At 43.3% G+C, this 23,923-nt stretch overlaps 1 protein-coding gene across 2 annotated transcripts; it reads right to left on the reverse strand.

The window, feature by feature from the left end:
- Positions 1 to 572: 572 nt before the first annotated feature.
- LOC123507818 (protein flightless-1-like) lies at positions 573 to 23,683 on the reverse strand. Of its 2 annotated transcripts, none has more exons than XM_045261035.1 (14): positions 23,661 to 23,683; positions 17,720 to 17,830; positions 16,683 to 16,921; positions 13,158 to 13,319; positions 11,599 to 11,819; positions 10,585 to 10,801; positions 10,036 to 10,292; positions 9,323 to 9,500; positions 8,351 to 8,597; positions 5,950 to 6,135; positions 3,951 to 5,495; positions 3,038 to 3,202; positions 1,955 to 2,068; positions 573 to 1,098 (listed from the first exon to the last, which is right to left on the reverse strand). In XM_045261035.1, exons 2-14 carry the CDS (start codon positions 17,798 to 17,800, stop codon positions 964 to 966), a joined length of 3,747 nt encoding a protein of 1,248 aa, XP_045116970.1. In that variant the 5' UTR covers positions 17,801 to 17,830; positions 23,661 to 23,683; the 3' UTR covers positions 573 to 963. The 2 variants fall into 2 exon arrangements, with proteins under 2 accessions (XP_045116970.1, XP_045116969.1); XM_045261034.1 differs by lacking the exon at positions 23,661 to 23,683 and adding an exon at positions 21,596 to 22,303.
- Between the last annotated feature and the right edge of the window lie 240 nt (positions 23,684 to 23,923).

Below are 23,923 nucleotides of genomic sequence, written 5' to 3' on the forward strand. Positions count from 1 at the left end.
TGCTCATCAGATCTTCATTGTCACAAGTGGATGGTGGGAATGTGATTGGAAGGATTTTGTATGGAGCTTTGCCAGGCAGCTCATGAGAGGTGGGCTGTTGCCATCCAGCACTTTATGCTGCATTTGGGCTGCTGTAGTGAGATGATGGTGGAAGTTGTGGCTGCACTGCTGCACTTCGGCATGCAAGTCTAGTGTTCATGGATCAGGACTTAGACTTTCTCTTGGTTGGGTCAGCCTCCTGCTAGTGGTGGAGTGGCAGTGGTGGGAACAAACACGAAAGACTGTTCTTGGTTGTAACTATTGGTTTACAGGGTACTAGAGGTTGTACTGATAGCAGTAGTAGTAATCGCAGAAACAGTATCACAGCAAAACCACTATATTGTTGAACTTATTCTGGGAACTGTCTCAAGTCCACACCTGATGCTTTGATTTATCTTGAAATCAGTAACGGTAATTAGTTTAGATATGAATTTGTTTCAGAATTTAGTGTTTGCAAGTTATCATACAGTAATAAGGATACTGACATGAGCATTTTGTCATCATACAGTAACAAGGATACTGACATGAGCATATTGTAATTTAAAGTTTATTCATAAATAATAATTCTCTAAAATCATATAACATTTGTGTATAAACTCAGGCATGCTCAGCTTACCAAGGGAATTGGGTGGCTGAGTAATCAAGTAACTGCAGTTTTAACATGTCACTCATCAAAGTGAAGTCAGATCTGGAATATCATGTACAAGCACTCCACGGGGATTTGTGTAAACAATTGCACACAGTTTTGTGCAGTGGCACCAACGGCAACGCGTGTTTTGGACGTATGCGCGTGGCATGAAGAGAGCAGCTCTGTTGTATTACCGGGTTAATCACGTCACTTGGTGAACAAATGCGACTCACAAAATTTCATCTGTTACAGCAGATTATTTGTGCAGGAGACGCCTCCAGTCAGCGTGATACACTCTACTCCCGGGTTGTCTTGAACTCCCCCCAGCCATGGAAGCAACGTGTGAACTTCTTGGATTCCTTGCCCTTGAATGTACAAAGCAACTTGCGAGGCATGTCAGGCTGCTTCACTCTTAAGTTTTGGACATAAACCTGCGAAGGAAATAGGTTATCAGAAAACTGAGAGCCACAGTCAATCTGGCATAACTGGGAATTTGCCTGCAAGACTTTATCCAACCAAACTGAACTGTCTTTCATGACAATGATGTTTCTTTAAATTTCAAGATTATGACAGTCATTGTCGTGACTCAAAACTGTAATTGTAAATAGTAATGCACACTATCATGCAATCTAGCACAGTATATATCAGTTGGTGGTTACTTGTCTCACTCACTGGTTAACCTACACACGTGTGGCAAATTGATTTTTTATATTCCTACCAACATTCTTAATGATTTGTAAGATAATAATGGCATTTTATAAGCAAATGAAGATCAAGTAACAATACAAAATCAATGACCATAAATGTGTGAGGCATCAGTGGATAAGACTCTACCACACTGGTGCACCCTCAGTGTGTTGACTCCACAACAGCATAGTGGTTCATCTCTCCCTCTTCCCCTCCAATCTTCAACCCTCTCAATATTGAGCCTCATTCCATGTGACTATTCATTCTTTCCTTCAATATCTTTCTGCCTATTACTTCTGTAATCTACCTTCCTTACCTCTTTCTTCTCTATTCCAGCCTTCCTTACATTATTTCTCATCTTCTATTTTCCTTACTTCCATGAGCAACCACCCTCCTCAACTACCTTCTGCCATCTCCAAACCCACCAATACTTCTCTTTCCCCAGTCATATTTATATGTTGTCACTCTTCATCCCTTCACCACCACACCAGTATATCAACCCAAGCACCATCAACAATGGCAGTATGGTTCAGAAGGTAGAGGTCTCTATACAAGCTCTCCTAACTGAATGACTCCTTTTGCCTAACAGAGCAGCCTTACCTGGGCAGATTTTAATGCTAGTTTGATCTCCACATCAGAAGCTTTGGAGCCCAACCACAAGAACACATGGGCACCGTCATCCAGGATCATTGTATCGTCATCAGCCAAGTCGTCCTGCAGTGAAAATTCCTCTTTAGTGATGGTGATGAAAGAAATCTGTAAGGGTAGGAGGCACTGAGTTTGTAGGGAGAAGCTGTGCAAACCAATCAGTGTGGAGGGTTGTGTGGTGAGATTCAAAGAGACAAGAGGAGGGAAGGCATGGCAGGAGACAAGAGAAAAAAGGAGGGAAGGTATGGCAAGAGACAAGGAGAGGGAAGATAAGAGACAAGAGACAGGAGAAGAGAAAGCATGGCAAGAGGCATGAGACAAGAGGAGGGAAGGCACGACAAGAGGCAGGAGACAACAGAAAAAAGGAGGGAAGGTATGGCAAGAGACAAGGAGAGGGAAGATAAGAGACGAGACAAGAGGAGGGAAGGCACGGCAAGAGGCAAGAGGAAGAAAGGCACGGCAAGAGGAGGAAGGCACGGCAAGAGGCAAGAGGGAAGGCACGGCAAGAGGCAAGAGGGAAGGCACGGCAAGAGGCAAGAGGAGGGAAGGCACGGCAAGAGGCAAGAGGCAAGAGGAGGGAAGGCACGGCAGGAGGAGGGAAGGCACGACAAGAGGCAGGAGGAGGGAAGGCACGGCAAGAGACAAGAGGAGGGAAGGCACTGCAAGAGACAAGAGGAGGGAAGGCACGGCAAGAGACAAGAGGAGGGAAGGCACGGCAAGAGACAAGAGGAGGGGCAAGGCCATGTCTTCTCTCTCCTCTCCTGCCTTGTTATGTCTTCTCTCTCTCCTCGCCTCTTGTCCCTTTCTTGCCGTGCTATGCCCTCTCTTTATCTTGTCTCTTGCCTTAAGAGATGAGAGGAAAGGGCATGGCACGAGACAAGAGGAGAGGAGCAAGAGGACACAGCATGGTGCAGTAAGAGATAAGGAGAGAAGACATAAGGCAGGAGACAAAAGGAAAGAGACAAGGCAACAATGTAAGAGAGAAGAGATAAAAGCACAAAGCAAGGCAAGAGAATGAATTGAACTTTTACTAACCTGACAAAAGTCTGAACACTTTTCTGAGACAGCAAAGTAGCCTTTCTCATTGGAGCACCTGAAGAGCCTGGTGTGGCGCATGTACTCTGCATCCTTGTCGTATGGTTTCCGCCCGCCAATGCCAATCCAGAAGAAGTTCTCTGGCTCCTCACCTTCCCTCACAACCTGTGGGACATTTAACCATCACAATCATGTCACAAAAACCACAATACCTCTTTACTAATTTGTTTCTTCCATCTACACACCAGACTGGCAATTACTAATTTGTTTCACCCAGACAAGACACTACATATGCACACACACTTCATCTTATCACACTTAGCTTCCAAAATTATGAATTGTGTATAATTTGTGTGGCATCTGACACAATTCAGATACTCCAACACTAGGTGCCACAGATACTCCAACACTAAGTGATTGCCAGTGTAGCTCTAGGATATCCCTGTTTTTATAATAAAAAGAATTATTAACATGTGAGAAGGAAGGCATGTTTCACTGCTATTTTTAGTTCAATGCTGATTTTCTGTAGAAATTAATGGAAGTGTCTATTGCAGAGTATTCAGGCACCAGAACCAGTACTGTATATAGGCTGTCCTAGGAGTTAAGTTACATTCACATAGAAAATAGAATTTTCTGAGTCTGAAATACTTCGACATGCTATATGCTGTAAATTGAGAGAAAAGTCTGGAATACTTAGACATATGCTGTATGCTGTATTTTGCAAGAAATTATGTAGTTGTGTGTAGTGGGCAAAACTTCCTAAATTTCTATCAAAATAAAGCATACTTGTATAGAATATTTTTGACTTGGAATTACCTGAACTACTGAATCCCCAAGTGTGTACCTTGACTCAAGACACCCCCTAGCACCAGCACTGTACATGTCATCACACCACCACCAGCACAAGACCCACCTGCAGACTGTACTTCTCTGGGTCGTACATCTCCTGTGCCGTCTCTTCTGCCAGCCTGCCTTCCTCCTCGTCGCTCTTCTCCCCCAGCCACACATACACGATGCCACTGTCGTCATCCTGGCCAAAAGGAACCTTGAGAATGTAACAAAACTCTGAGTTGAGAGCGGCTGCATTGGGTATGATCTGGATGCAACGGGTGAAGAGTGGTGAGCCGTTGGATCGCATGTGGAACAGCTCCGGCTTGGGCTTCTGCTGTTCCTCGTCTGGTCGAGCTTTGGGTCTTGGCTTTGCTGCCCCATCTGTTTGTTCCTCCTCTGCTCTGCAGGACAGCTTGTCCAGTCGTCTCCTTCCCGTGTGTATGACAAACTTTCTCTTAAAGTGTGCCATAAATTTGACTGCCTCCTGCTGCTGGTGCATCCTGACAACCTCAAGTTTGTCTCCAAATCTTGCCTCAAACTTCTTCTGTAGACTGAAGGTGAAGGTGAGCCAGCCCATGTTGGATGCCTGTCTGCCCTGCCAGAAGTACACCACACACTGGAAGTCGTCTTCTGGCTCCACCTCCTCTTCCTTCTCCTCCTCCGACGGCTCCCCGGGCACCCAGTAGCGACACAGGAACACGTAACATTCCGAGGAGTAAAAGTGGCCCAGCTCATTCTCTGGTAACTTGACAAACTTCTTGCCCTCTAGAACAAAGGCATCCATGGAGTCCAGGTCATCATTCCATTCGTCCATGCACTGTTGGGCCTCCTCCAGGGCCATGGGCTGCTGCCGGGGGGTGAACAGGGCACTCAGGTCAACCTTGGTCTCTTGTTTAGCTGCCCAATCCTTCAAATTGGCTCCAGTTTTCCTCACGGACTCGGCTGTTCTGGTGAAGTCGACATCAATGACGTCCGTCCAGCCACTGAACTTTGCCTTGAAGACCTGCGGCTCCGTGCCTTCCTTCACCAGGGTGGTGACAGCATGCTCTGGCCGGATGATCATCCTCAGCAGCTCTTGTGACAGCTTCAGAGCGGCCGCCCTCACCAGCCGGGTGGATTTGCGGCCAATCCACACAAACACATCACAATAACAGTCCAGAATGTACACATTCTTTGTTCTCAGTAGCTTCTGGTGTAGCTTCCCTTCTGGAACCTCAACCTGGGGCAGCTCCAAGTAGCCCATGCCCAGCCCAACCTGGTACAGCTTGGGATTGACAGGAGTGAAGTGGGAGTCAACATGCTCCTCAATTTCCAGGTCCTCTTCCTCCCCTTCCTCCAGACCCAGAGCTGCCCAGAACTGTGGCCACTCAGTGTGCTCCTTGTCCTGCACCAGTGTGTGGATCTCGGCCTGGTTCTTGCGCTCCTCCTTGTTGATCTTCTCTGCACACAGCCTGCTCTTGGTGGTGACGGTTTTCTTAGCCTTGCTGCCCTGCCACACGTACAGCACCTTGCCATCGTCCAGCAGGAACACGTGGCGAGGGTCCAGGGAGTCCACCGTGCAGGACACTGTCTCCAGGTGGATGCCGATGGTGGTGGGACACATGCGGTACAGCCGCAGTGGATATTCCTGCAACCACATCACCATTACATCACTGTTACATACAACAATCAATTTATCGACAAATCTTTAGTTAAACATTCTAATTAATGTTTTTATAACTGAATAAATACACATAAGCAAGCTAAATCAAGTATAAACATTCACTTCTTAAGATCCTTGGTTAATTAAATCAATATTACTCTTCTTAAGACCCTTGCTTCAATAATATTTCAACTTAAACCATGGACAAGGTAATGATATGCACTGAAAACTGAAACAAGGGTGAGTCAGTATAGAACCACCACAGGAAGGTAAGGAGAAACTACCAAGGGTGATTGAGAATGGAAAACGAGAGAGAGAGAGAGAGAGAGAGAGAGAGAGAGAGAGAGAGAGAGAGAGAGAGAGAGAGAGAGAGAGAGAGAGAGAGAGAGAGAGAGAGAGAGAAACCCCCTCCTTGCACACCCTTCACACTCCAGCTCACCATCTCCTCCACAGTGAAGAATCCCGAGGCAGTGCGGCCACCCTCGATGTAAGTAATGTCGTGGTGGAAGAGAGCCAGGAACTCCTCTGACTCATCTGCCTGCTCCTCCCGGTGGGTGCGGCTCTGGGCCCCAAGATAGTTCCTCAGGTTGACGGCATGGATGGCAGAGCATGCCTTCTTGTCCAGCTGTGAGGGTGTGCGAGAGTTTGAGAGGTGTCAGTTAATTCAAATAGAGATGGAGTTTAACCCCTTCAACATTGATACACAATTTTTACCTTGATTTTTAAGTATGATTAGATGATTAAATTTGCATTAGGAAGGGTCTATGAGGGATCAAAAGATTAATAGCCAGTCTTCACTATTCTAATCCCAACATAGGTTTCTGAAGCTGTACAAAACTGCCAAATAGTAACCAGAATGAATATGGAAATATGTCCTGGTACTGGAGAGGTTAAATAAGGATGTGACAGTTGGAGATGTGAGTCAGCTAAATAGGGATGGGGAGTGTCAGATGAGAGTCAGTTAGTTAAATAAGGATGGTACAGTTTGAGATGTGAGTTAGTTAAACGAGGATAGGAAAGTTTTAACTGAGATGGGAGTCAGTTAAACAGGGCTGGGTACAGACTGGGATGTGAATTGGTTGGATAAATGGGACAGTTTGAGATATGCATTGTTTGGCTAAATGAGAGTGGGACAGTTTGAGATGTGTCTGTCAGTTAAATAGAAGTGGGACAGTTTGAGATGTGTCTGTCAGTTAAATAGAAGTGGGACAGTTTGAGATGTGTCTGTCAGTTAAATAGAAGTGGGACAGTTTGAGATGTGTCTGTCAGTTAAATAGAAGTGGGACAGTTTGAGATGTGTCTATCAGTTAAATAGAAGTGGGACAGTTTGAGATGTGTCTGTCAGTTAAATAGAAGTGGGACAGTTTGAGATGTGTCTGTCAGTTAAATAGAAGTGGGACAGTTTGAGATGTGTCTGTCAGTTAAATAGAAGTGGGACAGTTTGAGATGTGCCTGTCAGTTAAATAGAAGTGGGACAGTTTGAGATGTGTCTGTCAGTTAAATAGAAGTGGGACAGTTTGAGATGTGTCTGTCAGTTAAATAGAAGTGGGACAGTTTGAGATGTGTCTGTCAGTTAAATAGAAGTGGGACAGTTTGAGATGTGCCTGTCAGTTAAATAGAAGTGGGACAGTTTGAGATGTGTCTGTCAGTTAAATAGAAGTGGGACAGTTTGAGATGTGTCTGTCAGTTAAATAGAAGTGGGACAGTTTGAGATGTGTCTGTCAGTTAAATAGAAGTGGGACAGTTTGAGATGTGTCTGTCAGTTAAATAGAAGTGGGACAGTTTGAGATGTGCCTGTCAGTTAAATAGAAGTGGGACAGTTTGAGATGTGTCTGTCAGTTAAATAGAAGTGGGACAGTTTGAGATGTGTCTGTCAGTTAAATAGAAGTGGGACAGTTTGAGATGTGCCTGTCAGTTAAATAGAAGTGGGACAGTTTGAGATGTGTCTGTCAGTTAAATAGAAGTGGGACAGTTTGAGATGTGTCTGTCAGTTAAATAGAAGTGGGACAGTTTGAGATGTGTCTGTCAGTTATATAGAAGTAGGACAGTTTGAGATGTGAGTCAGTTATATAAATGTTCATTCTTTCTTTCTTTCTTAGGAATGAATGCCTTGAGTTTTTGTCTGTGTCTGTGGTGAGTGACTTGTGTTTCGTCTCTTTCTTCATTATTTGTTTAGGATGAATGAATGATTAAGGTTTCCATCTCTCTTTGGTTTGTGAGTAATTTAAAACTCGTCTTTCCTTATTTGTTTCTTTGGGATGGGTGACTTAGAACCTATCTCTCCCTTAATTGTTTATGAGTGACTTACTTGTATCTTTCTGAATTTTGTGAGTGACTTGGTTCTGTCTCTCCCTCAACTGTTTATTTGAGAAGTGATTTTTGAGTGTTTCTTCCTCAATGATACAAGAAATGCATTGTAGTCTTTCCTCTTTCCTTTTCCCCTTAATCATATTCCATAGTAAATAAAAAAACTAAACACTGTCTTTTCTCTCTCTAAAACTGCATTCCCCTTCCTTTCTTTTATATTGCTCAAAGTGTTAATCATACTCTATAGCAAATAAAGAGTTCTGCACATTGTCTTTTCTCTCTCTAAAACTGCATTTCTCTTCCTTCTTATTTCCTTTCCTTTATACTCCTCAAAGTGTTAAATTAATTTGACAACAAAACACAAACCATTCACCCCATCAACTCCAGCACAACTATCCTCTGTCAATGAGTTAAATTAATCTGACACCACAGAAACACAACACTTAAACCATTCACTCACCAGACTTAACTTAGCAATCCAGCACACAACCTTTTCTCCCCCTATCTTTAGACCAACCATCAATAAAACTCACCGTTGACTTTTCACCAATCCAGAAGAAAATTTTCCAGTCTAAGTTCTGAGAGTCGTCAAGGAAGGTCTGGAGGATGATGTAGCAGTCACCCTCGTAGAACTTCCCAAACACTGACTCATCAATCTGGTTTGGGAGGAAGTTCTCAATCTCCCAAATACTGAGTCCTGGAATCTGGCCCACATCGGTGTCAAAGAACTCTTCATAGTTCAGCGGCGGCCGTTCCAGTGCCTCATCCCATCGCTTCTGGCTGTTGGTGGAGAGACGGCAGTACAGTAAGGAAGGTTCTTGGTGGAGGGTAGAGTGTGAGGCTCATCACGAAAATTATGACCAGAAAAATTATCATAAAATACACACAAAAGACAAGAAAATAGTTCATTACAAAAGTAAGCAACAAGAGGAAACTGCAAAGATGTAAGTACAATACTGTCTCCAACTATTATTCTTATGGGAAAAATTTAAAAATGTCAACATCTCACCAGAAATGTTCAATTTTTCATGATTTTCATAATTTTTCCTTAATTTGCCATATTGTTGTTCACACACTCACTGTTTTCAGCATAAACAGAAATCATATGTTCCAAAAAGTTCCGTGGAACACCGTGGTGATGCTGCAGTGCACTCTAATGTCACAATCCCCTCAGCCCCATTAACTGCAGCGCAAACCATTATTTTGTCAAGGCACTCCTCACCCACAAAGTTTGGTTCATGTTGCAATTTCAGTTTTCAATAAAAACAAATTTCTTGGGATGCTGGTCACAAACTTGGTGAATCGCAAACTTGAAACTTACAACGCTGGAGACTGTAGTGTACTATTTTTTTTACTTTCTGGTGACTTGCACTTCAATGGGCTTTTTCTTTCCTTATAAATATGTTGCCCCTGACTGGTATGTAATTTTGCATGCAATTAATGATACACTACTATTGCTACTCAAGCTGCACCACAATATCAAATGTATTTTCTCTCCAACTCACGTCTTAACCTCCTGGCTCCTCTCCTCTGTCATCTTGTCCTTCTGCTTCTGCTTCTCCTCATCCTTGGCAATATCCTTCATGCCCTTCAGAATCTTCTCCTGCTTGTCATCCTGGTCTTTCTGCTCCTTACGGAACTGCCGGAGCCTTTTCTTACGAGCAATGGGATCTTTGGGTGTGCCTGCAAACACCTGAACATTAGTGGGATGCAAAGGTTGAGTCATGTGTGTGAAGGATTGTCACTGTCACATCAGGGGACATTTGAGGAACTGTTCATTGATGGATGGATGAAAGGATTGATGGATGAGTGGACGAGTAGACAGACAGATGAATGGATAGGTAGATGAATGAATGGATGGATGGATGAGTGAGAGTCTGCAAACTATTTCTCAAGTATTTCTTAAATGTTTCTCATGTTTGCTGATGTGACCATGGCTTCACTAACTCCCACCACCACCACCACCAGCTGCTGAGACAATGGGGTGTATTCTAAAACACTTTGTTTTCTCACCACAACTACTTTCAAAGGCTACAGAGGTGATTGGCCAAGCTCTCAAGACTATTTCCTCTTTTAACAAAGTAAATATCTTGCCAATCTGTCTCTAAAATTCTGAAAACACCCTTAAAAACCATGTCACTTCAACAAGAGCTTTTTGAAAGCAATGGTGGTGTGTTAGAGAAGTGTTTCAGAATACAGTGGTTGTGGGAGCACTGACCCTGCTGCTGGGCCAGAGTGGCGGCTAGCTGAGCGGCCTGGGCCCCGGCGTTCCTCAGCTGGGCCTGGAGGGAGAAGTCGATGTTGTAGAAGGTGACCCCTGAGCCCTGGGCCATCCCTCGGGGCTTGGGCGGCCACACCATCTCAGGGTTGTCGGCCAGCTCCAGCTGCTCCAGGCTCTCATTGATGAAGTGGATGGCTTCGGGCAGTGTCACCAGTCTGTTGCTGTTCAGGATCAGCTTCTTCAGGTTGGGACACCTGTCAACACACACCACTCAGTGACTGTCCCCTCCTGGACCAGTGCATGCAGTTGTCAGTGACATGCTGGACACTTTGTTGTCCTCTAATGGAGGTGAAATCCTTGAAACAAGTGACATGTCCAGTTTTGCCAAGATTTCTGTATCAATGACTAATAAAGTAAAATTTTGGAATAACAATACTCATTTGAATTCCTCACAAGGTTCATCAAAGATAATATACTCAAGCAAAGATAAGTTTTAGATAATACTAAACTCCTCCCACACCTCTAGTGCAAACATTAGACACCAACCTGCACAGCCCTTCAGGGATCATTTCCAGCCGGTTGTGAGCTGCAGAGAACACCTCCAGACCAACAATCTTGCCAATACCCGATGGAATGCCTTCAAAGTCCAACTGGTTCTCATTCACCATAAGACGGCGAAGGCTCTCCAGTTTGCAGATTTGTGAGGGCAAGGCCGTCAGCTTGTTACGACACATGTTTAGCACCTCAAGCTTGGGCCATTGCTCTGAAAACACCAGGAGTTCAATTAAAAACAAGTAGCAACCCTTCATCGATTAAAATATGTGACCAGCCTACAATGTACATCTTCACCATTCATCATTTTGTAAAGCCTCCCACATGCATACACACAAGGCTTTGTTCACCCACTCAAAGCTCACAAGGTCTCAAGCAGACTGTGGAAGCCTTCTAAAGAACACAATGATCTTGCTACACACACCTAAACACATCATTACTCATTAACTGCACACACAACACACACACATCCTCACCATGACTGCAATGAGATTTTTTTTTTCTTTTTCTAAGAGAGGCACAGGCCAAGGAGAGAGAGAGAGAGAGAGAGAGAGAGAGAGAGAGAGAGAGAGAGAGAGAGAGAGAGAGAGAGAGAGAGAGAGAGAGAGAGAGAGAGAGAGAGAAATACAGGAGCAGCACCATAAACCTTCTCATCCCAAAATTCCAGTAGAACAATGAAGTAATGCTAAGAATCAGCCATAAAACACTTTCAACACCCCAAAAACCTAAAACCTGCACAACAAACAAAGCTTCAGTCACAGTTCTCTTGGAAAACTGAGTCCTAATAAACTCAGGAACTCCTTGCCTGCTTCCTATGACCTGAACTCATCTAAGAGAGAGGATTCAAAACATTCCTCCCATTTTTTGGCTAACTCAGACCTGCTCAGGGACTGGAATCTAAGTAGGCCTTTTTCATTTGATCGTTTTTGTTATCTTAGACCAGATTTATTTTACATGTGAAAAAGAAAAGAGAAAGAAAGAGAAAACATGACAAAACCAGACACACACCAATGCCAGGACCAATCTCTGTAATCTCATTGTCCGACATGTTAAGTCTCTTCAGGCTGCAGAGAGTGAAGATACAGTCGGGAATCTTCTGAAGGTTGTTGTGCGAGAGATCCACATCAGCCAGGCAGGTGAGGCCCTCAAGACTGGACGGCAGGTTGGATGGGGACCGCTGTGTGGCTCGCATGTGGAGCGTCTGTAGCGCCACCAGGGACGGCAACTGTCTGTTGGTGACAGAAATACAAAGGAATGTTAGTCTGTGGGGTGACGGAAATACAAGGAATGTTAGTCTGTGGGTGACAGAAATACAAGGAATGTTAGTCTGTGGGTGAGGGAAGTACACCTCAATCTTACTGTCTATGCATGCGTGACAAATACAAGTGAATATTACTAACAAACTTAACCTTTTGGCTGGCAATTAGTACACCTTTTCCCATTCACCACCTTTAGACACCTTTATTCCACAGCCACATCCAATATTAAACTGGGAAGGGATTGCAAAAATGTATCAGTTTTCATTGCTAACTTTCTTGTTGATGCTTACAAAGACTTCATGCTGCTAACTGTTTTGTGTCAAAGTAGAAGGGTTGGCCAGATCTGGACAGTGACTTTTGAAGCCTGAAAGGTGAGTAAATCTGTGACTCCATGAATGATGCAAGACTAATTGAGCAGTACTACTTGCTGCAGCCACTCTCTGTTAACCATGAAGGAAGGAAGGGAGCTGTGGTGACTTCCTGAAACACACTTATAGAGAGTGGGGAAGGTGATGAATTTCTTTTTATATGAGGGACTCTAGCTAGTAAAAAAAAAAATAATAAAATAAAAAATAAATAAATAAATAAAAAAAATAATAAAAAGAATTAAAAAGTAAAATAAATAAATAAAATAAAGAAAAATGATAATAATAATAAATAAAAAAAATGAAAAAGTAAAGAATAAACCATTACAAAATTAACTAAATAAAAACCTGAGATACCAGTCTGAAAAAAAAAAAAAAAAAAGCCTAAAACTGAAGGATAAGTGTCTTGAATCCTTCCCTGTGAAAGCAGTCAAGTTGCTCAGTGTACCTTGGGTGGGGGATGGGGAGGAATGTCAGTCATAAAGAAAGATAAAGTTACCCCAAACTGAAGGATAAGTGTCTTGAATCCTGAAACCTCCCTTGTGAAAGTGTTCAAGTCACAGGAAGGGTGGCGAGTGGTAGCTTAGGACACAGTATACTGGGAGAGTGAGTGGGTGAAATAAAACAAGAAAGACTGTGGTGGTGAGCAGGTGCAGACAGTAGACAGTGTGGTGGTGAGCAGGTGCAGACAGTAGACAGTGTGGTGGTGAGCAGGTGCAGACAGTAGACAGTGTGGTGGTGAGCAGGTGCAGACAGTAGACAGTGTGGTGGTGAGCAGGTGAAGACAGTAGACAGTGTGGTGGTGAGCAGGTGAAGACAGTAGACAGTGTGGTGGTGAGTAGGTGAGCAGGTGAAGACAGTGTTATGGTGAATGTGGTGGTGAGCAGGTGAAGACAGTGTTATGGTGAGTGTGGTGGTGAGCAGGTGAGTATTGGCTCCACACCTGAACTGGAAGTGAGTGAGGGGGTTGTTGTTGAGGATGAGTGTCTGGAGGTGGACCAGGCGGCGTATCTGTGGCGGGAAGGTCTCCATGTGGTTGTCCCCCACGTTGAGGTACAGCAGGTCCGTGCAGTTCACAAACACCTGGGCCGGGATCTCCACAATTCTGCCGGAAAATGTGGAGGGTTAACACTTTTCTGTTTTTTTATTCTATTTATTTATTTATTCATTTTTTTTTTTTTTTTGTGAGGGAAATCTGGCCCTTCTCAAATCTCAACTTTGTATCTTTATTTTTATGCAAGAGAGGGGATATCTGGCTCTTCTCAAATGTCAAACTGGTATCTTTTCTATGTTAGTGGGGAAATATGGTCCTTCTCAAAAGTCAACTTAGTAACTATTTTACATGTGAAGGGATATCTGGCCTTCCTCAAATGTCAAATTGGTATCTTTTTTATGTAAGAGGGAAAAATCTAGGCAAGACCAAAATAAGAGATCAAATAAAAGGGTATGCAGTAAGTCCTTGTTATACGGTACGGAATATGAAAACATTACCACAAATTGAAATTGCCGTATACCGAACCCATTATAACATATAATAATAGGGGATGTGTTCAAGCACGTCGAAAGTCACCCTACAGACATGAAAATAGTCATATAAAAAAAAAATAAATAAATAAAGAAATAAAGAAAATGTTTTTATTTACCTTTTACTCGCCACATTCTATCATTTGATGTCCCACCTGATGCTAACCCCCTAAAACTTAGGGACGTTAGGAGTTTTCGCTCGCGCTAACTTGGCAGGTTTGGCGAGAAACACACAAAATAGCTTGTATTCACATACTGATTACACTTGGAAATTCAATAAATGAGTGAGTACAAATGGTGTTCTGTCCACAAGCAACTCTTCCTCTCTTCAATGCAAAAAACCATAAGTCTCTAAATGCTATAGTTACCAAAGTATCACAGGTTGAATGAGGTGGTATCATCGGTGTACGTGGCCTTAGTGTCTGATCGGGTCCAGCGGCCTTGGATAGAGTGATAGAAAACGGGCCCCTTGTGTCCTCTCTCTCTCTGTTTTATTATTATCAGTAAGTATTACACTGGCCGCCAATGAAAGTGGCGCGTGTTGTTTTTGTGTTTTTTCGTACCATGCATACCATTAAATTTGCCTTAATCATCTATTACTATCATTAAAAATATAATTTCTTTACCTTACCTAATATTTTGTGCTGTTTCCCTTCCTCTTTATGACAGATTCCAACCGACGTGGTACAGAATCTGCTAGTTTTTCCAGATATGTAGGTGACAGTTCTCCCCACACTTGCACGACCGCCTGCTTGAGCTTCGCTACACTGCTCGTGTCCAGATCCTGGAGCTTCTTTTTCATCATACTCCACACATTTTCAATCGGGTTTAGGTCTGGACTGTTTGCTGGCCAACTTTCAAAATAATTAAGTTCACACATGCCAAACCATTCCCTTACAATGTTGGCCGTATGGCATGACGCACCGTCCTGCATGAAGGTTTCACCGTTACACTTGTCGAAGCACTCTTCAAGATTGTCATGCAGCAGGTCAAGATATGTTTCTGTGTTCATTGACACTCCTTTGTCAAGCATAACTAAGTTGCCAACACCAAAGTAGCTGAAACACCCCCACACCATCACAGAGGAGGGATGCTTAACTGCGTTTACAGTGTACCGTTCGTCATATCTGTCCGAGTTTCTTGGTCGGCGTACTCTTTTGTGTGGTGTTCCTGTCACATAGAACATGCTCTCATCTGACCACACTACTCTTCTCCACTTCTCTAATGGCCAGTCTTTATGGTCCTGAGCAAATCTGACTCTTTTAGCTTTGTGGGCGGGTGTAAGCAGTGGTTTCTTTGCAGCACGGTAACTTTTCATGTCGAGGTCCTCCAGTGTCCGCCGCTGTATTGTCCTTATGGAGACATGTGTCAGCAGATCAGGGTAATTTTGTTTAATTTCTCTTCCTGTGAGGAATGGCGAGACACTTAGCTGACGCTTAATCAGTGTCAGTGTCCTCTTTGATAAAATACGGCTGCGTCCAGGGGCAGTTTTCTTCACTGGTGCTAATTTTCCGGTATTGTCTCTGCATCGCTTCAACCAGCGTTGTACTGTTCTTAGTGGGAGTCCTGTCTCCTTTGAAATATGCTTAGAGCCAAAACCACCCTTCCGGAGTGAGTCAATAAGGGCTATATTGACTGGGGATATTTGATGTTTACGTGCCATTGACACTTAAGTTTCCACACCAATATGAAAGAGAACGAAGAAAACTGACACACTGTGCGGGGAGCGGGTAAGCAAGTGTACTTCCTTACGTGAGCAAGTGACAACTGAGTGATAATTTTTTGAAGTGTGACGGTTGATAGATGTTTAAAGAGCCGGCCTATGTTGCCACTTCTAGATATTAGCCACATTCTTTTCAAATGAGCTACAGTTCTTCCCGCGCTATGAGATACGGGTTTGTTTATAATGCGCGCCACTTTCATTGGCGGCTGGGTGTAGTAAGGCGCGCAGAGAGGTTCACACCATGAATCACTGTCACTCCCACAATCCATCGTGGGAGTTGGTGACAGTGACATATAGCACATGTTTACTCCTGATGAGTGTTGCCAGCTCACAAGCAAAGAAAACAGGAAGAAAATAGCCAAAATATAACCCAAAAACGCCTAAACGTCTATCGACACGCCCTGAATCTTGCGTGATGAACATCTATCGATGTGTCCTGACTTTTGCGGGCTAAGGGACAGCAGGGATTTCAGCCCTTACTCATAATATCCACAAAAAACACACCATAAGGATTTCACTTGTGTTCAGTGGGAAACACAGGAATAGACTGATTGTTTGTGGTGGCTATGCGGCGTGGTGGCGCTACAGTACGGTGTAAGCAAAACACGAGCGAATACCGTATGTGAATTTTTCTTACTGTAAATAGAATCGTGGGTAGTAATTACTAAACACTGTAACTGTGAATTTACCGGATAACGAAGTACCGTATAACGAAGACTTACTGTACTTGCTTCTCATTCATGTTATCAGTCTGTCTTTATACCAAGTTAATCTCAGAAAGGGTGACAAAGCAAGACATCTACTCAGTTAAAGAAATTAAAATTATCTGATACACTCTGGAGCTCCCTGCGTGCTTCTGTACTTTCATCTTCCTATGACCTGAACTCATTAAAGAGGGAGATTTTGAGACATTTATCCCTTTCTTTCAGCTAACTCCCTCAGACCTGCTCAAGGACTGGCATCAAAGTGGGCTTTTTTTGTTGTCATATTTGTTGCCCTTGGCCAGATTTTCTATCTTACATAAAAATAAATAAAGAAAATACCAATTTGATATCTCAGAAAGGGTGACAAGGTAACATTTCTACCAGGTTTAAAGAATGCAAATATTACCAATACATTTTGCCTCAGAGCAGAAGAAAACACAGTAGCAGTGCCCATGGCCATTGATGCATCCCTTATACCTGTCACCTCACAAAAGGCAAGAAACACAGACACACTCACTGGTTATTGGAAAGGTTCAGCACCAGGAGAGACTTTGCTTCCTCCAGTCCCTCGGGTATTTCATTGAGCTGGTTCTGGGAGAAGTCCAGCATGGTGAGGTCGTCCATCTCAAAGAGGTCTCGAGGCACGCCATTCTTCTTGATCTTGTTGCGCCGCACGTTGAGGGAGCGAAGGCAGGGCAGCGTGGTGACCGACCCATACAGCTTCTCCAGGTTGTTGTTCTTCAGTGACAAGTGTTCCTGTTGATCCAAAAACTTTACTTCACCACCACTTACACACACACACACACACACACACACACACACACACACACTCTCTCTCTCTCAAAGAATCTGCATCATCCATACAGCTTCTCCAGGTTGTTGTTCTTCAGTGACAAGCATTCCTGTCGACCAAAATATTCACTTCAACACCACTTACACAAACACTCTCTCTCTCTCTCTGTCTCTGCATTATCCACACAGCTTCTCCAGGTTTTTTTTCCTCAGTGGCAAATCTTCCTGTAGACCATAAACCACTTCACCATCACTAAACACATTTTCTTCTTCCTCTCACTCCCTATTCTGTCCACCTCTCCAATGCAGTTAACTCTCAATCATTCCTCCCTTTCTCTGGTACACTCTGGAATTCTCTGCCTGCTTCTGTATTTGCATCTTTCTGACATGAAATGATTTGAGAGGAGGTTTCAAGACATTTATTCCATTCTTTTGGCTAACTCCCTCTATCAGACCTGCTCGGGGACTGGCATCTAAATAAATCTCTTTTGTTTAACTGTTTTGTTGCCATTGGCCAGATAAAAAAAAAAAATCTCTGGATATTAATTATTTTAGATTTTCATTTCAATTCCCGCTCTCTCTCTCAAACACTCACACACACACACACACACACACACACACACACACACACACACACACACACACACACACACACAGAATCTGCATTATCCAAACATATTAAAAACTGTTACAATATCTATCAATTCAGTCACTCTGGCACAACAATGACCCACCAGCCACCCTCCATCCTCCACCACCCACCAGCTTCTGCAGGTTACAGATCTCCTCTGGAATGGCGTCAATGCCGGTGTTGTTTGCCTGGAGCCATCGCAGGCTGGACATCTCCTTGATGCTCCGTGGTATTCCTGTGTTCTGAAAACACAAAATGGTGTGAGATGGTGTCTATCACTGTGTTACTTACTTGTTACTTGTGCTTCTGGTTTATCGGGCCCTACTTCTGCCAAAGCACTCTGCAGAACAAACACTTTACTTCACTAACTTTTGAGTATTATGTATAATGATGTTTCTATGTACAGGCAACCCCCCTTAAAGAAGGTTCACACAATGAAATTTTGTTACAACGAAGGTTTCATTTTACTACCATCTCCTTGTTTAACGAACACCAAACTTGCTCTAATGAAGTTTTATCCAGGTAATTTTTTCCATGTTTGAAAGACCCGCAAGCTGACAGGCTTTTGAATACACCAGTGCCTCTCGTGGACAACACACGCACCACTCACTCCCCTAGTTCAAAACAATAACAGCGTCAGCAGCAGCTCGTCTTCCCTTGCTCAACTTACCACCAAAACACCCTGCAATGTCGCCTAGCGTTGCTAAGAAGACCAGAAAGTCTCTTACTCTCGAAGTCATATTATTCACAAAGACGAGAAAACTAATTGCATTGCTCACCACCATCTTGACTCCATCTACCGTCTCTACTATTTTCAAGTCAGCAGACTCTATTAAGAAGCTAAAAGAACCACCTGAACTTGTAACTCTACAATGGATAAAATGGAAAGCCTTGTAGAAATGTGGTACCTACATAAGTTTTGTATGTGATATAATGATGCGCCCTTTATTTACATTCCACAGGTTGTCGGTAAGTGTCTTTCCCGTTTCACTCTCCCTCCCTTCATAAATTTAAGATCAACAACATTATAAAGTTATGTACAGGCAACCCCCGTTTAACGAAGGTTCACACAACAAAATTCGCTACAACGAAGGTTTGTTTTACTACCATCTGCTCGTTTAACGAACACCAAACTCACTTCAACGAAGTTTTATCCAGGTAATTTTTTCCAAATTTGAAAGCCCCACCATATCATGCAAGCTGACAGGCTTTTGAATACACCAGGAGCTGCTGGTACTAAGGCCTGCCTCAGGAGAAATCCTGAGACACCTGTAGAATAAAGATCAAGATCAAGCCTCTCGTGGACAACACAGGCTGCCAATACAAAGGCCTGACTCAGAAGAAATTCTGTCACCTGTAGCATCAAGATCAAGATCACGCACCCACTCACTCCCCAGTCAAAACATAACAGCGTCACCAGCAGCTCATCTTCCCTAGTTCAACTTACCACCAAAATGCCCTGCAATGTGGCCTAACGTTCCTAAGAAGACCAGGAAGTGTCTTACTCTCGAAGTGAAGCTGGGTATTATTCACAGACAAGAGAGGCCAGAAAACTAATAACATTGCTTGCCACCATCTTGACTCCATCTACTGTCTACTATTTTCAAGTCAGCAGACTCTATTAAGAAGGCTGGTGAGACCGCATCTTCCTTGAAAGCTAAAAGAACCACCTGAACTCGTGACTCTACAATGGATAAAATGGAAAGCCTTGTGGAAATGTGGTACATAAGTTTTGTATGCGGTACCATGATGCGCACTTTGTTTACATTCCACAGGTTGCCGGTTAGTGTATTTCCCGTTTCACTCTCCCTCCCTTCATAAAGTTAAGATCATCAACATTATAAAGTTACGTACATACATACATTAGTGTACATTATAATGACTTAAATTAAACTACCTAAATGCTTAACTTCATAATTTTTACTTTCATTAAACCTTTTACTGTACTATGATGCACTCTCGCTTTGTTTACTCTCAATGGAAGTTCAAGTCAGGGGTTAAACTTGTTATAATCGGTTTGCTTAACAAAATTTGTGTGTATTGCCTGCTTCCGTGTATTGTTTGCTTCCGTGTATTGCCTGCTTATGTGTATAGTCTGCTTCTGTATACTGCCTGCTTGTCTTTCTATTTCTGGGAGTAATGCCTTGCTGGCTCTGAATGGAGGTTGTTGTTTCTGATGTCATCTCTGGGCCAAGTGCAAAAAGTGATGGATTAATTTCTTGTGTCACAACATGTCATACACCACCAAAAAGTGATAAATGACAGCAAAGCTAACATGCAATCTAACCAAATTAAATCTTTGCAACTAATAATGCACAAGACTCTACTTTCTCTCCTTCCTATTGTCCATCTACCTTATGCAAGAGTTAATCTGGCAAACTCTGGACCAAGATCTTTCTGTACTAGTGTGTGTGTGTGTGTGTGTGTTGTACATACATATATGCATCATTATTCATGTTTGTAATATCAGGTAAATCTGTGCTAGTCTTTACAGGTGTCCATGAGGTGAAGGGTTCACCTTGCACAAAGCCACCAGATAAGGAACAACAGATAGGCAGAGATATGTCTTATCTATAATAAAGGCAGGTGGCACTGTTGTTACTGTCAAATAATATATCTTATTGTTTCCACACAGGAGTGAATGTCTACCCCAGTATCATTGCCTTGCTTGCTGCAGAGACCCCTCATGTGCACACCAAAGTAAGGATACTTGGAGAGGCTGTCTGTTGTGACAATAGTGTGAGACCAGTGATGGTCACCAGCAACACACCACCCACTCCACACCCCACTGAGGAGAGGCCATTGCTGATGGTCACTGCAGGAAGTTCTTTGTGTAGGTAAGGAACTTTGTACAACTTGTGACCTCACTAGGGTGCACCCAAGAGTGGTAAGACTTTCGGGGTTGATTCTTTGCCATACACGCCTGAGTCACGGAAAAAAGACAACCTCCTGATCTGTCCAGCCCACACTGCAGCAAAAGAAGCCCGGCTGTTGTCATCCAGGGTGGCTAGGTTACCCGACCCCTTCCATGCCAACACCAGCCTGGCACTGCCATGCGGGCCACACTCACCACTCCTGACAGGGTGTGACGAGAGACCAGTAGAGCCATCTTCAATCAGCCACAGTTTTTGTGATCACGTCACAACAAAAATAGGAAAAACAACACTGCTGTGTTATGCCAGACTTCACCCCCAGCACTGCAACATCATCCCGGCAGTAGACAAGATAAGCCCATAACATTACAATAAAACTTTGCTATGGAGGAATCCCTTGCAAGGACATTGACAAGAATAACGTCCACCAGGTGGTGTTTGGCATCACACGGCAGGTGTTGCTGGGCAGAAAATCAAAGATACAGTACAATGATGCAAGATTTGGTGTGGCATGACAGCCTTCTGAACACCTTGCATCACTCACCATAATCACTGGGCAACTGTGTGTGTGTACGTACACAAAACCATTAAAAAGCATCCGTGGTGGTCTGTACATGCAAGTATACAAGACAGACCCGTTACCACGCTCTCACCAACCACCCAATTACCTGACAAGTGACAGCCAAGGCACATGCCATCCCAGGCCATTATCTTTACCAAATGACCATTCATCACTTGACAACTTACCACTTTATTGATAACAAAGGCCACCTGAAAGGCAAGACGGTTAGGCTAGGCACGGTACAGCGGGAGGCCACCCACACCCACACCATGACCACCAGCAAGCAACATCTTATCACCACACCTCATCTCAACTCAACGTCAAACTGTCAAACGTTACAAATCCTTCACTCCCCACACATTATCAAGGAACCACACAAACACACACACGCACATACAAACAAACAAACTGAGCAGCTCTAAATACCGCACTCCACTTCCTGACTAATATAAATAAACAAGTCCCTCGCACACCCTGGCCTCATTTCACCAGGGTAACGCCACACCACACACCACACACCGCCTTTCCACCCCTCCATAGCTTCCCCGTGTGGTTAGTGATGGGACTCTTACCTTAAAGTCATTCTTGGTGAGGTCTATGCCCCGCACGAAGGGCAAAACTGTGCCACCCGCAGCCATGACCTCCTCCGCCGCGCCCCTCCCGGATGTGCGCCCAGCTGACTGATAGAGACCCCCGCCCCAACGCACTCCAGAGACCGCCAGCACTAAGACCTTTTTCTCTATGATACTGTCTGTGGTATTAATTTTTACTTATGTTTTCTCTAGTTTATTTTTAACGTATGATTTATTATATATACTTTTTTTTGTCTTGTTTGATTTTTTCTGACTATTAACCCTACATAAATGTATGCATCCAATTTTTTTTTTTTATGATTCGGGTAAGCATTTAGGAAAAAAATACAAATAAACAGACATGTTTAGGTAATTGATGCCAGGTAAGTAAATGACGGTCAGGTAGGTACAAAATAAATATCCCTTACTGGTACCTGCGAGTTTTTTGTAATAAAAAGAAACTGAAAATCTGACAGTCCACTGGAAAAATTTCTCCACAAAATTAATGCTCAGTGATTTGCAGGTCTTTAAAGAAATTATAATTGAGAAAAAAAATGTTACCAAAGTAAACTACCCACCATGATGGTAGATGCCACATTCTGCTTGTCAAACTTTTGCTACAAAGCAATTATGGTGCCTGGAATGAATCAAAATGGGTGATTTTAAATTAAATCTGTGCCAAAAGGAGTCATAGCATGTGCCGTAAACATACCGCTCTACCACCATCCACCGCCCGCCTACCACACAACGCCCAACGCAAACCTACCCCCTCATTACCATCCACCGCCTGTTGACAGCCTACCACCACCACCACCACCCACCGCCCATCACCACCACACAACACGCCCACCATCACACTGACTCATCACCACCACCATCCACTCAACGCTTGCCGCCACCACACAACAAACGCCCACCACCACTACCACTACCCACCACCACACAACACGCCCACCACAACTATCACCACCACCACCACCCGCCAACACACAACCACCACCACCACCACCACACAACAAGCCCACCACAACTACCATCACCACCATCACCCGCCACCAGAGAACACACACCCACCACCACGGGCCTATAAAAATCACCAACACCTGCGTATGCCTATACAAACCAATGTCAGTTATTTAACCACCGTGCATGTAATTGCCTGAGAATGAACCCAAAACACACTCAAAACACCACGCAACACCTCAGAATGTCCCCAAATACACCTAAAACTCACTAAAAACTTCCAGTATACGCCAAAATCATCCTGAACCACCCAAATACACACACAAACCACTTACAACACTCAAAACTAACCCAAAATCACTCAACCAAGCAACATCTCAAAAGGCAACAAAACTAACACAGCACTCTCTAGAAACACCACTATACACCAAAATCACCATCCCACACACCCAAACCATTTAAAACACTCAAAACCAACATAAAACACACTCAAAATACCATGCAGCATCTCAAAATGCACCAAGACACGTAAAACTCACCAGAAACACCCAGTATATATATATATATATATATATATATATATATATATATATATATATATATATATATATATATATATATATATATATATATAAATCACCCCCACATGCCCAAACCACTTACAACACTCAATACCATCCCCCACCACACTCAAAAAGCCATGCAAACCCTCAAAATGTCCCCAAACACACTAAAACTTACTAGAAACACGCAATATATACCCAAATCAGACCCACACACATCCAAAGAATTCCTAGCACACACCCACACAGCTTAAAACACTCAAAATTAACCAAAAAACACTCAAAACACCATACAACCCCCTCAAAATGCTCCCAAAACACACTCAAAACATGCAAATACTGAAACATCTCAATCTACATTCTCAAGATTGGTAAAACATACTTAAAAGGCCTAAAATACACTGAAAACATACAAAATGCACCAAAAACATATTCATAACACCCTGGAACAATACTAAACATGCTTGAAGCACCCCAAATATATCCCAAAACCAACAGTATGCATTATAAAGAACGTTAAGATTAAAAGGGACACTTACCTAAATATTACACCTTGGCTCCTTCTCCTATTCCACTTCTATTTCTCATATTTCTTCTTCATCCTCCTCCATTGTATCTCCTTCGTCCTCCTCCTATTGCTTCCATCTACACGCCTGAACTTAGAAACACAAAAAATAACTAAATGTTAGACAAAATATTGAGGAAATGGAGGGTGACTTAAGTATTGTAGCTTGTTGCTGCTCCTCTTCCTCCTCCTTTCCTCTTTATCCTATATTTCTCCCTTTTTCCTCCTCCTGCTGCC

The sequence above is a fragment of the Portunus trituberculatus genome, chromosome 23 (genome assembly GCF_017591435.1).
Source record: "Portunus trituberculatus isolate SZX2019 chromosome 23, ASM1759143v1, whole genome shotgun sequence".
NCBI classification, from domain to species: domain Eukaryota; kingdom Metazoa; phylum Arthropoda; class Malacostraca; order Decapoda; family Portunidae; genus Portunus; species Portunus trituberculatus.

What these genes read in the sequence shown, in the direction of transcription:
- LOC123507818 (XM_045261034.1), bottom strand. Translation starts at nt 21,661, where the DNA reads ATGGCTGCGGGTGGCACAGTTTTGCCCTTCGTGCGGGGCATAGACCTC. An exon ending in CACTCTGGCCCAGCAGCAGG is followed by an intron (nt 9,501 to 10,035) that starts GTCAGTGCTCCC and finishes AGGTGTTTGCAG; the next exon opens with GCACACCCAAAGATCCCATT. An exon ending in TAGCATTAAAATCTGCCCAG is followed by an intron (nt 1,099 to 1,954) that starts GTAAGGCTGCTC and finishes TTTCCTTCGCAG; the next exon opens with GTTTATGTCCAAAACTTAAG.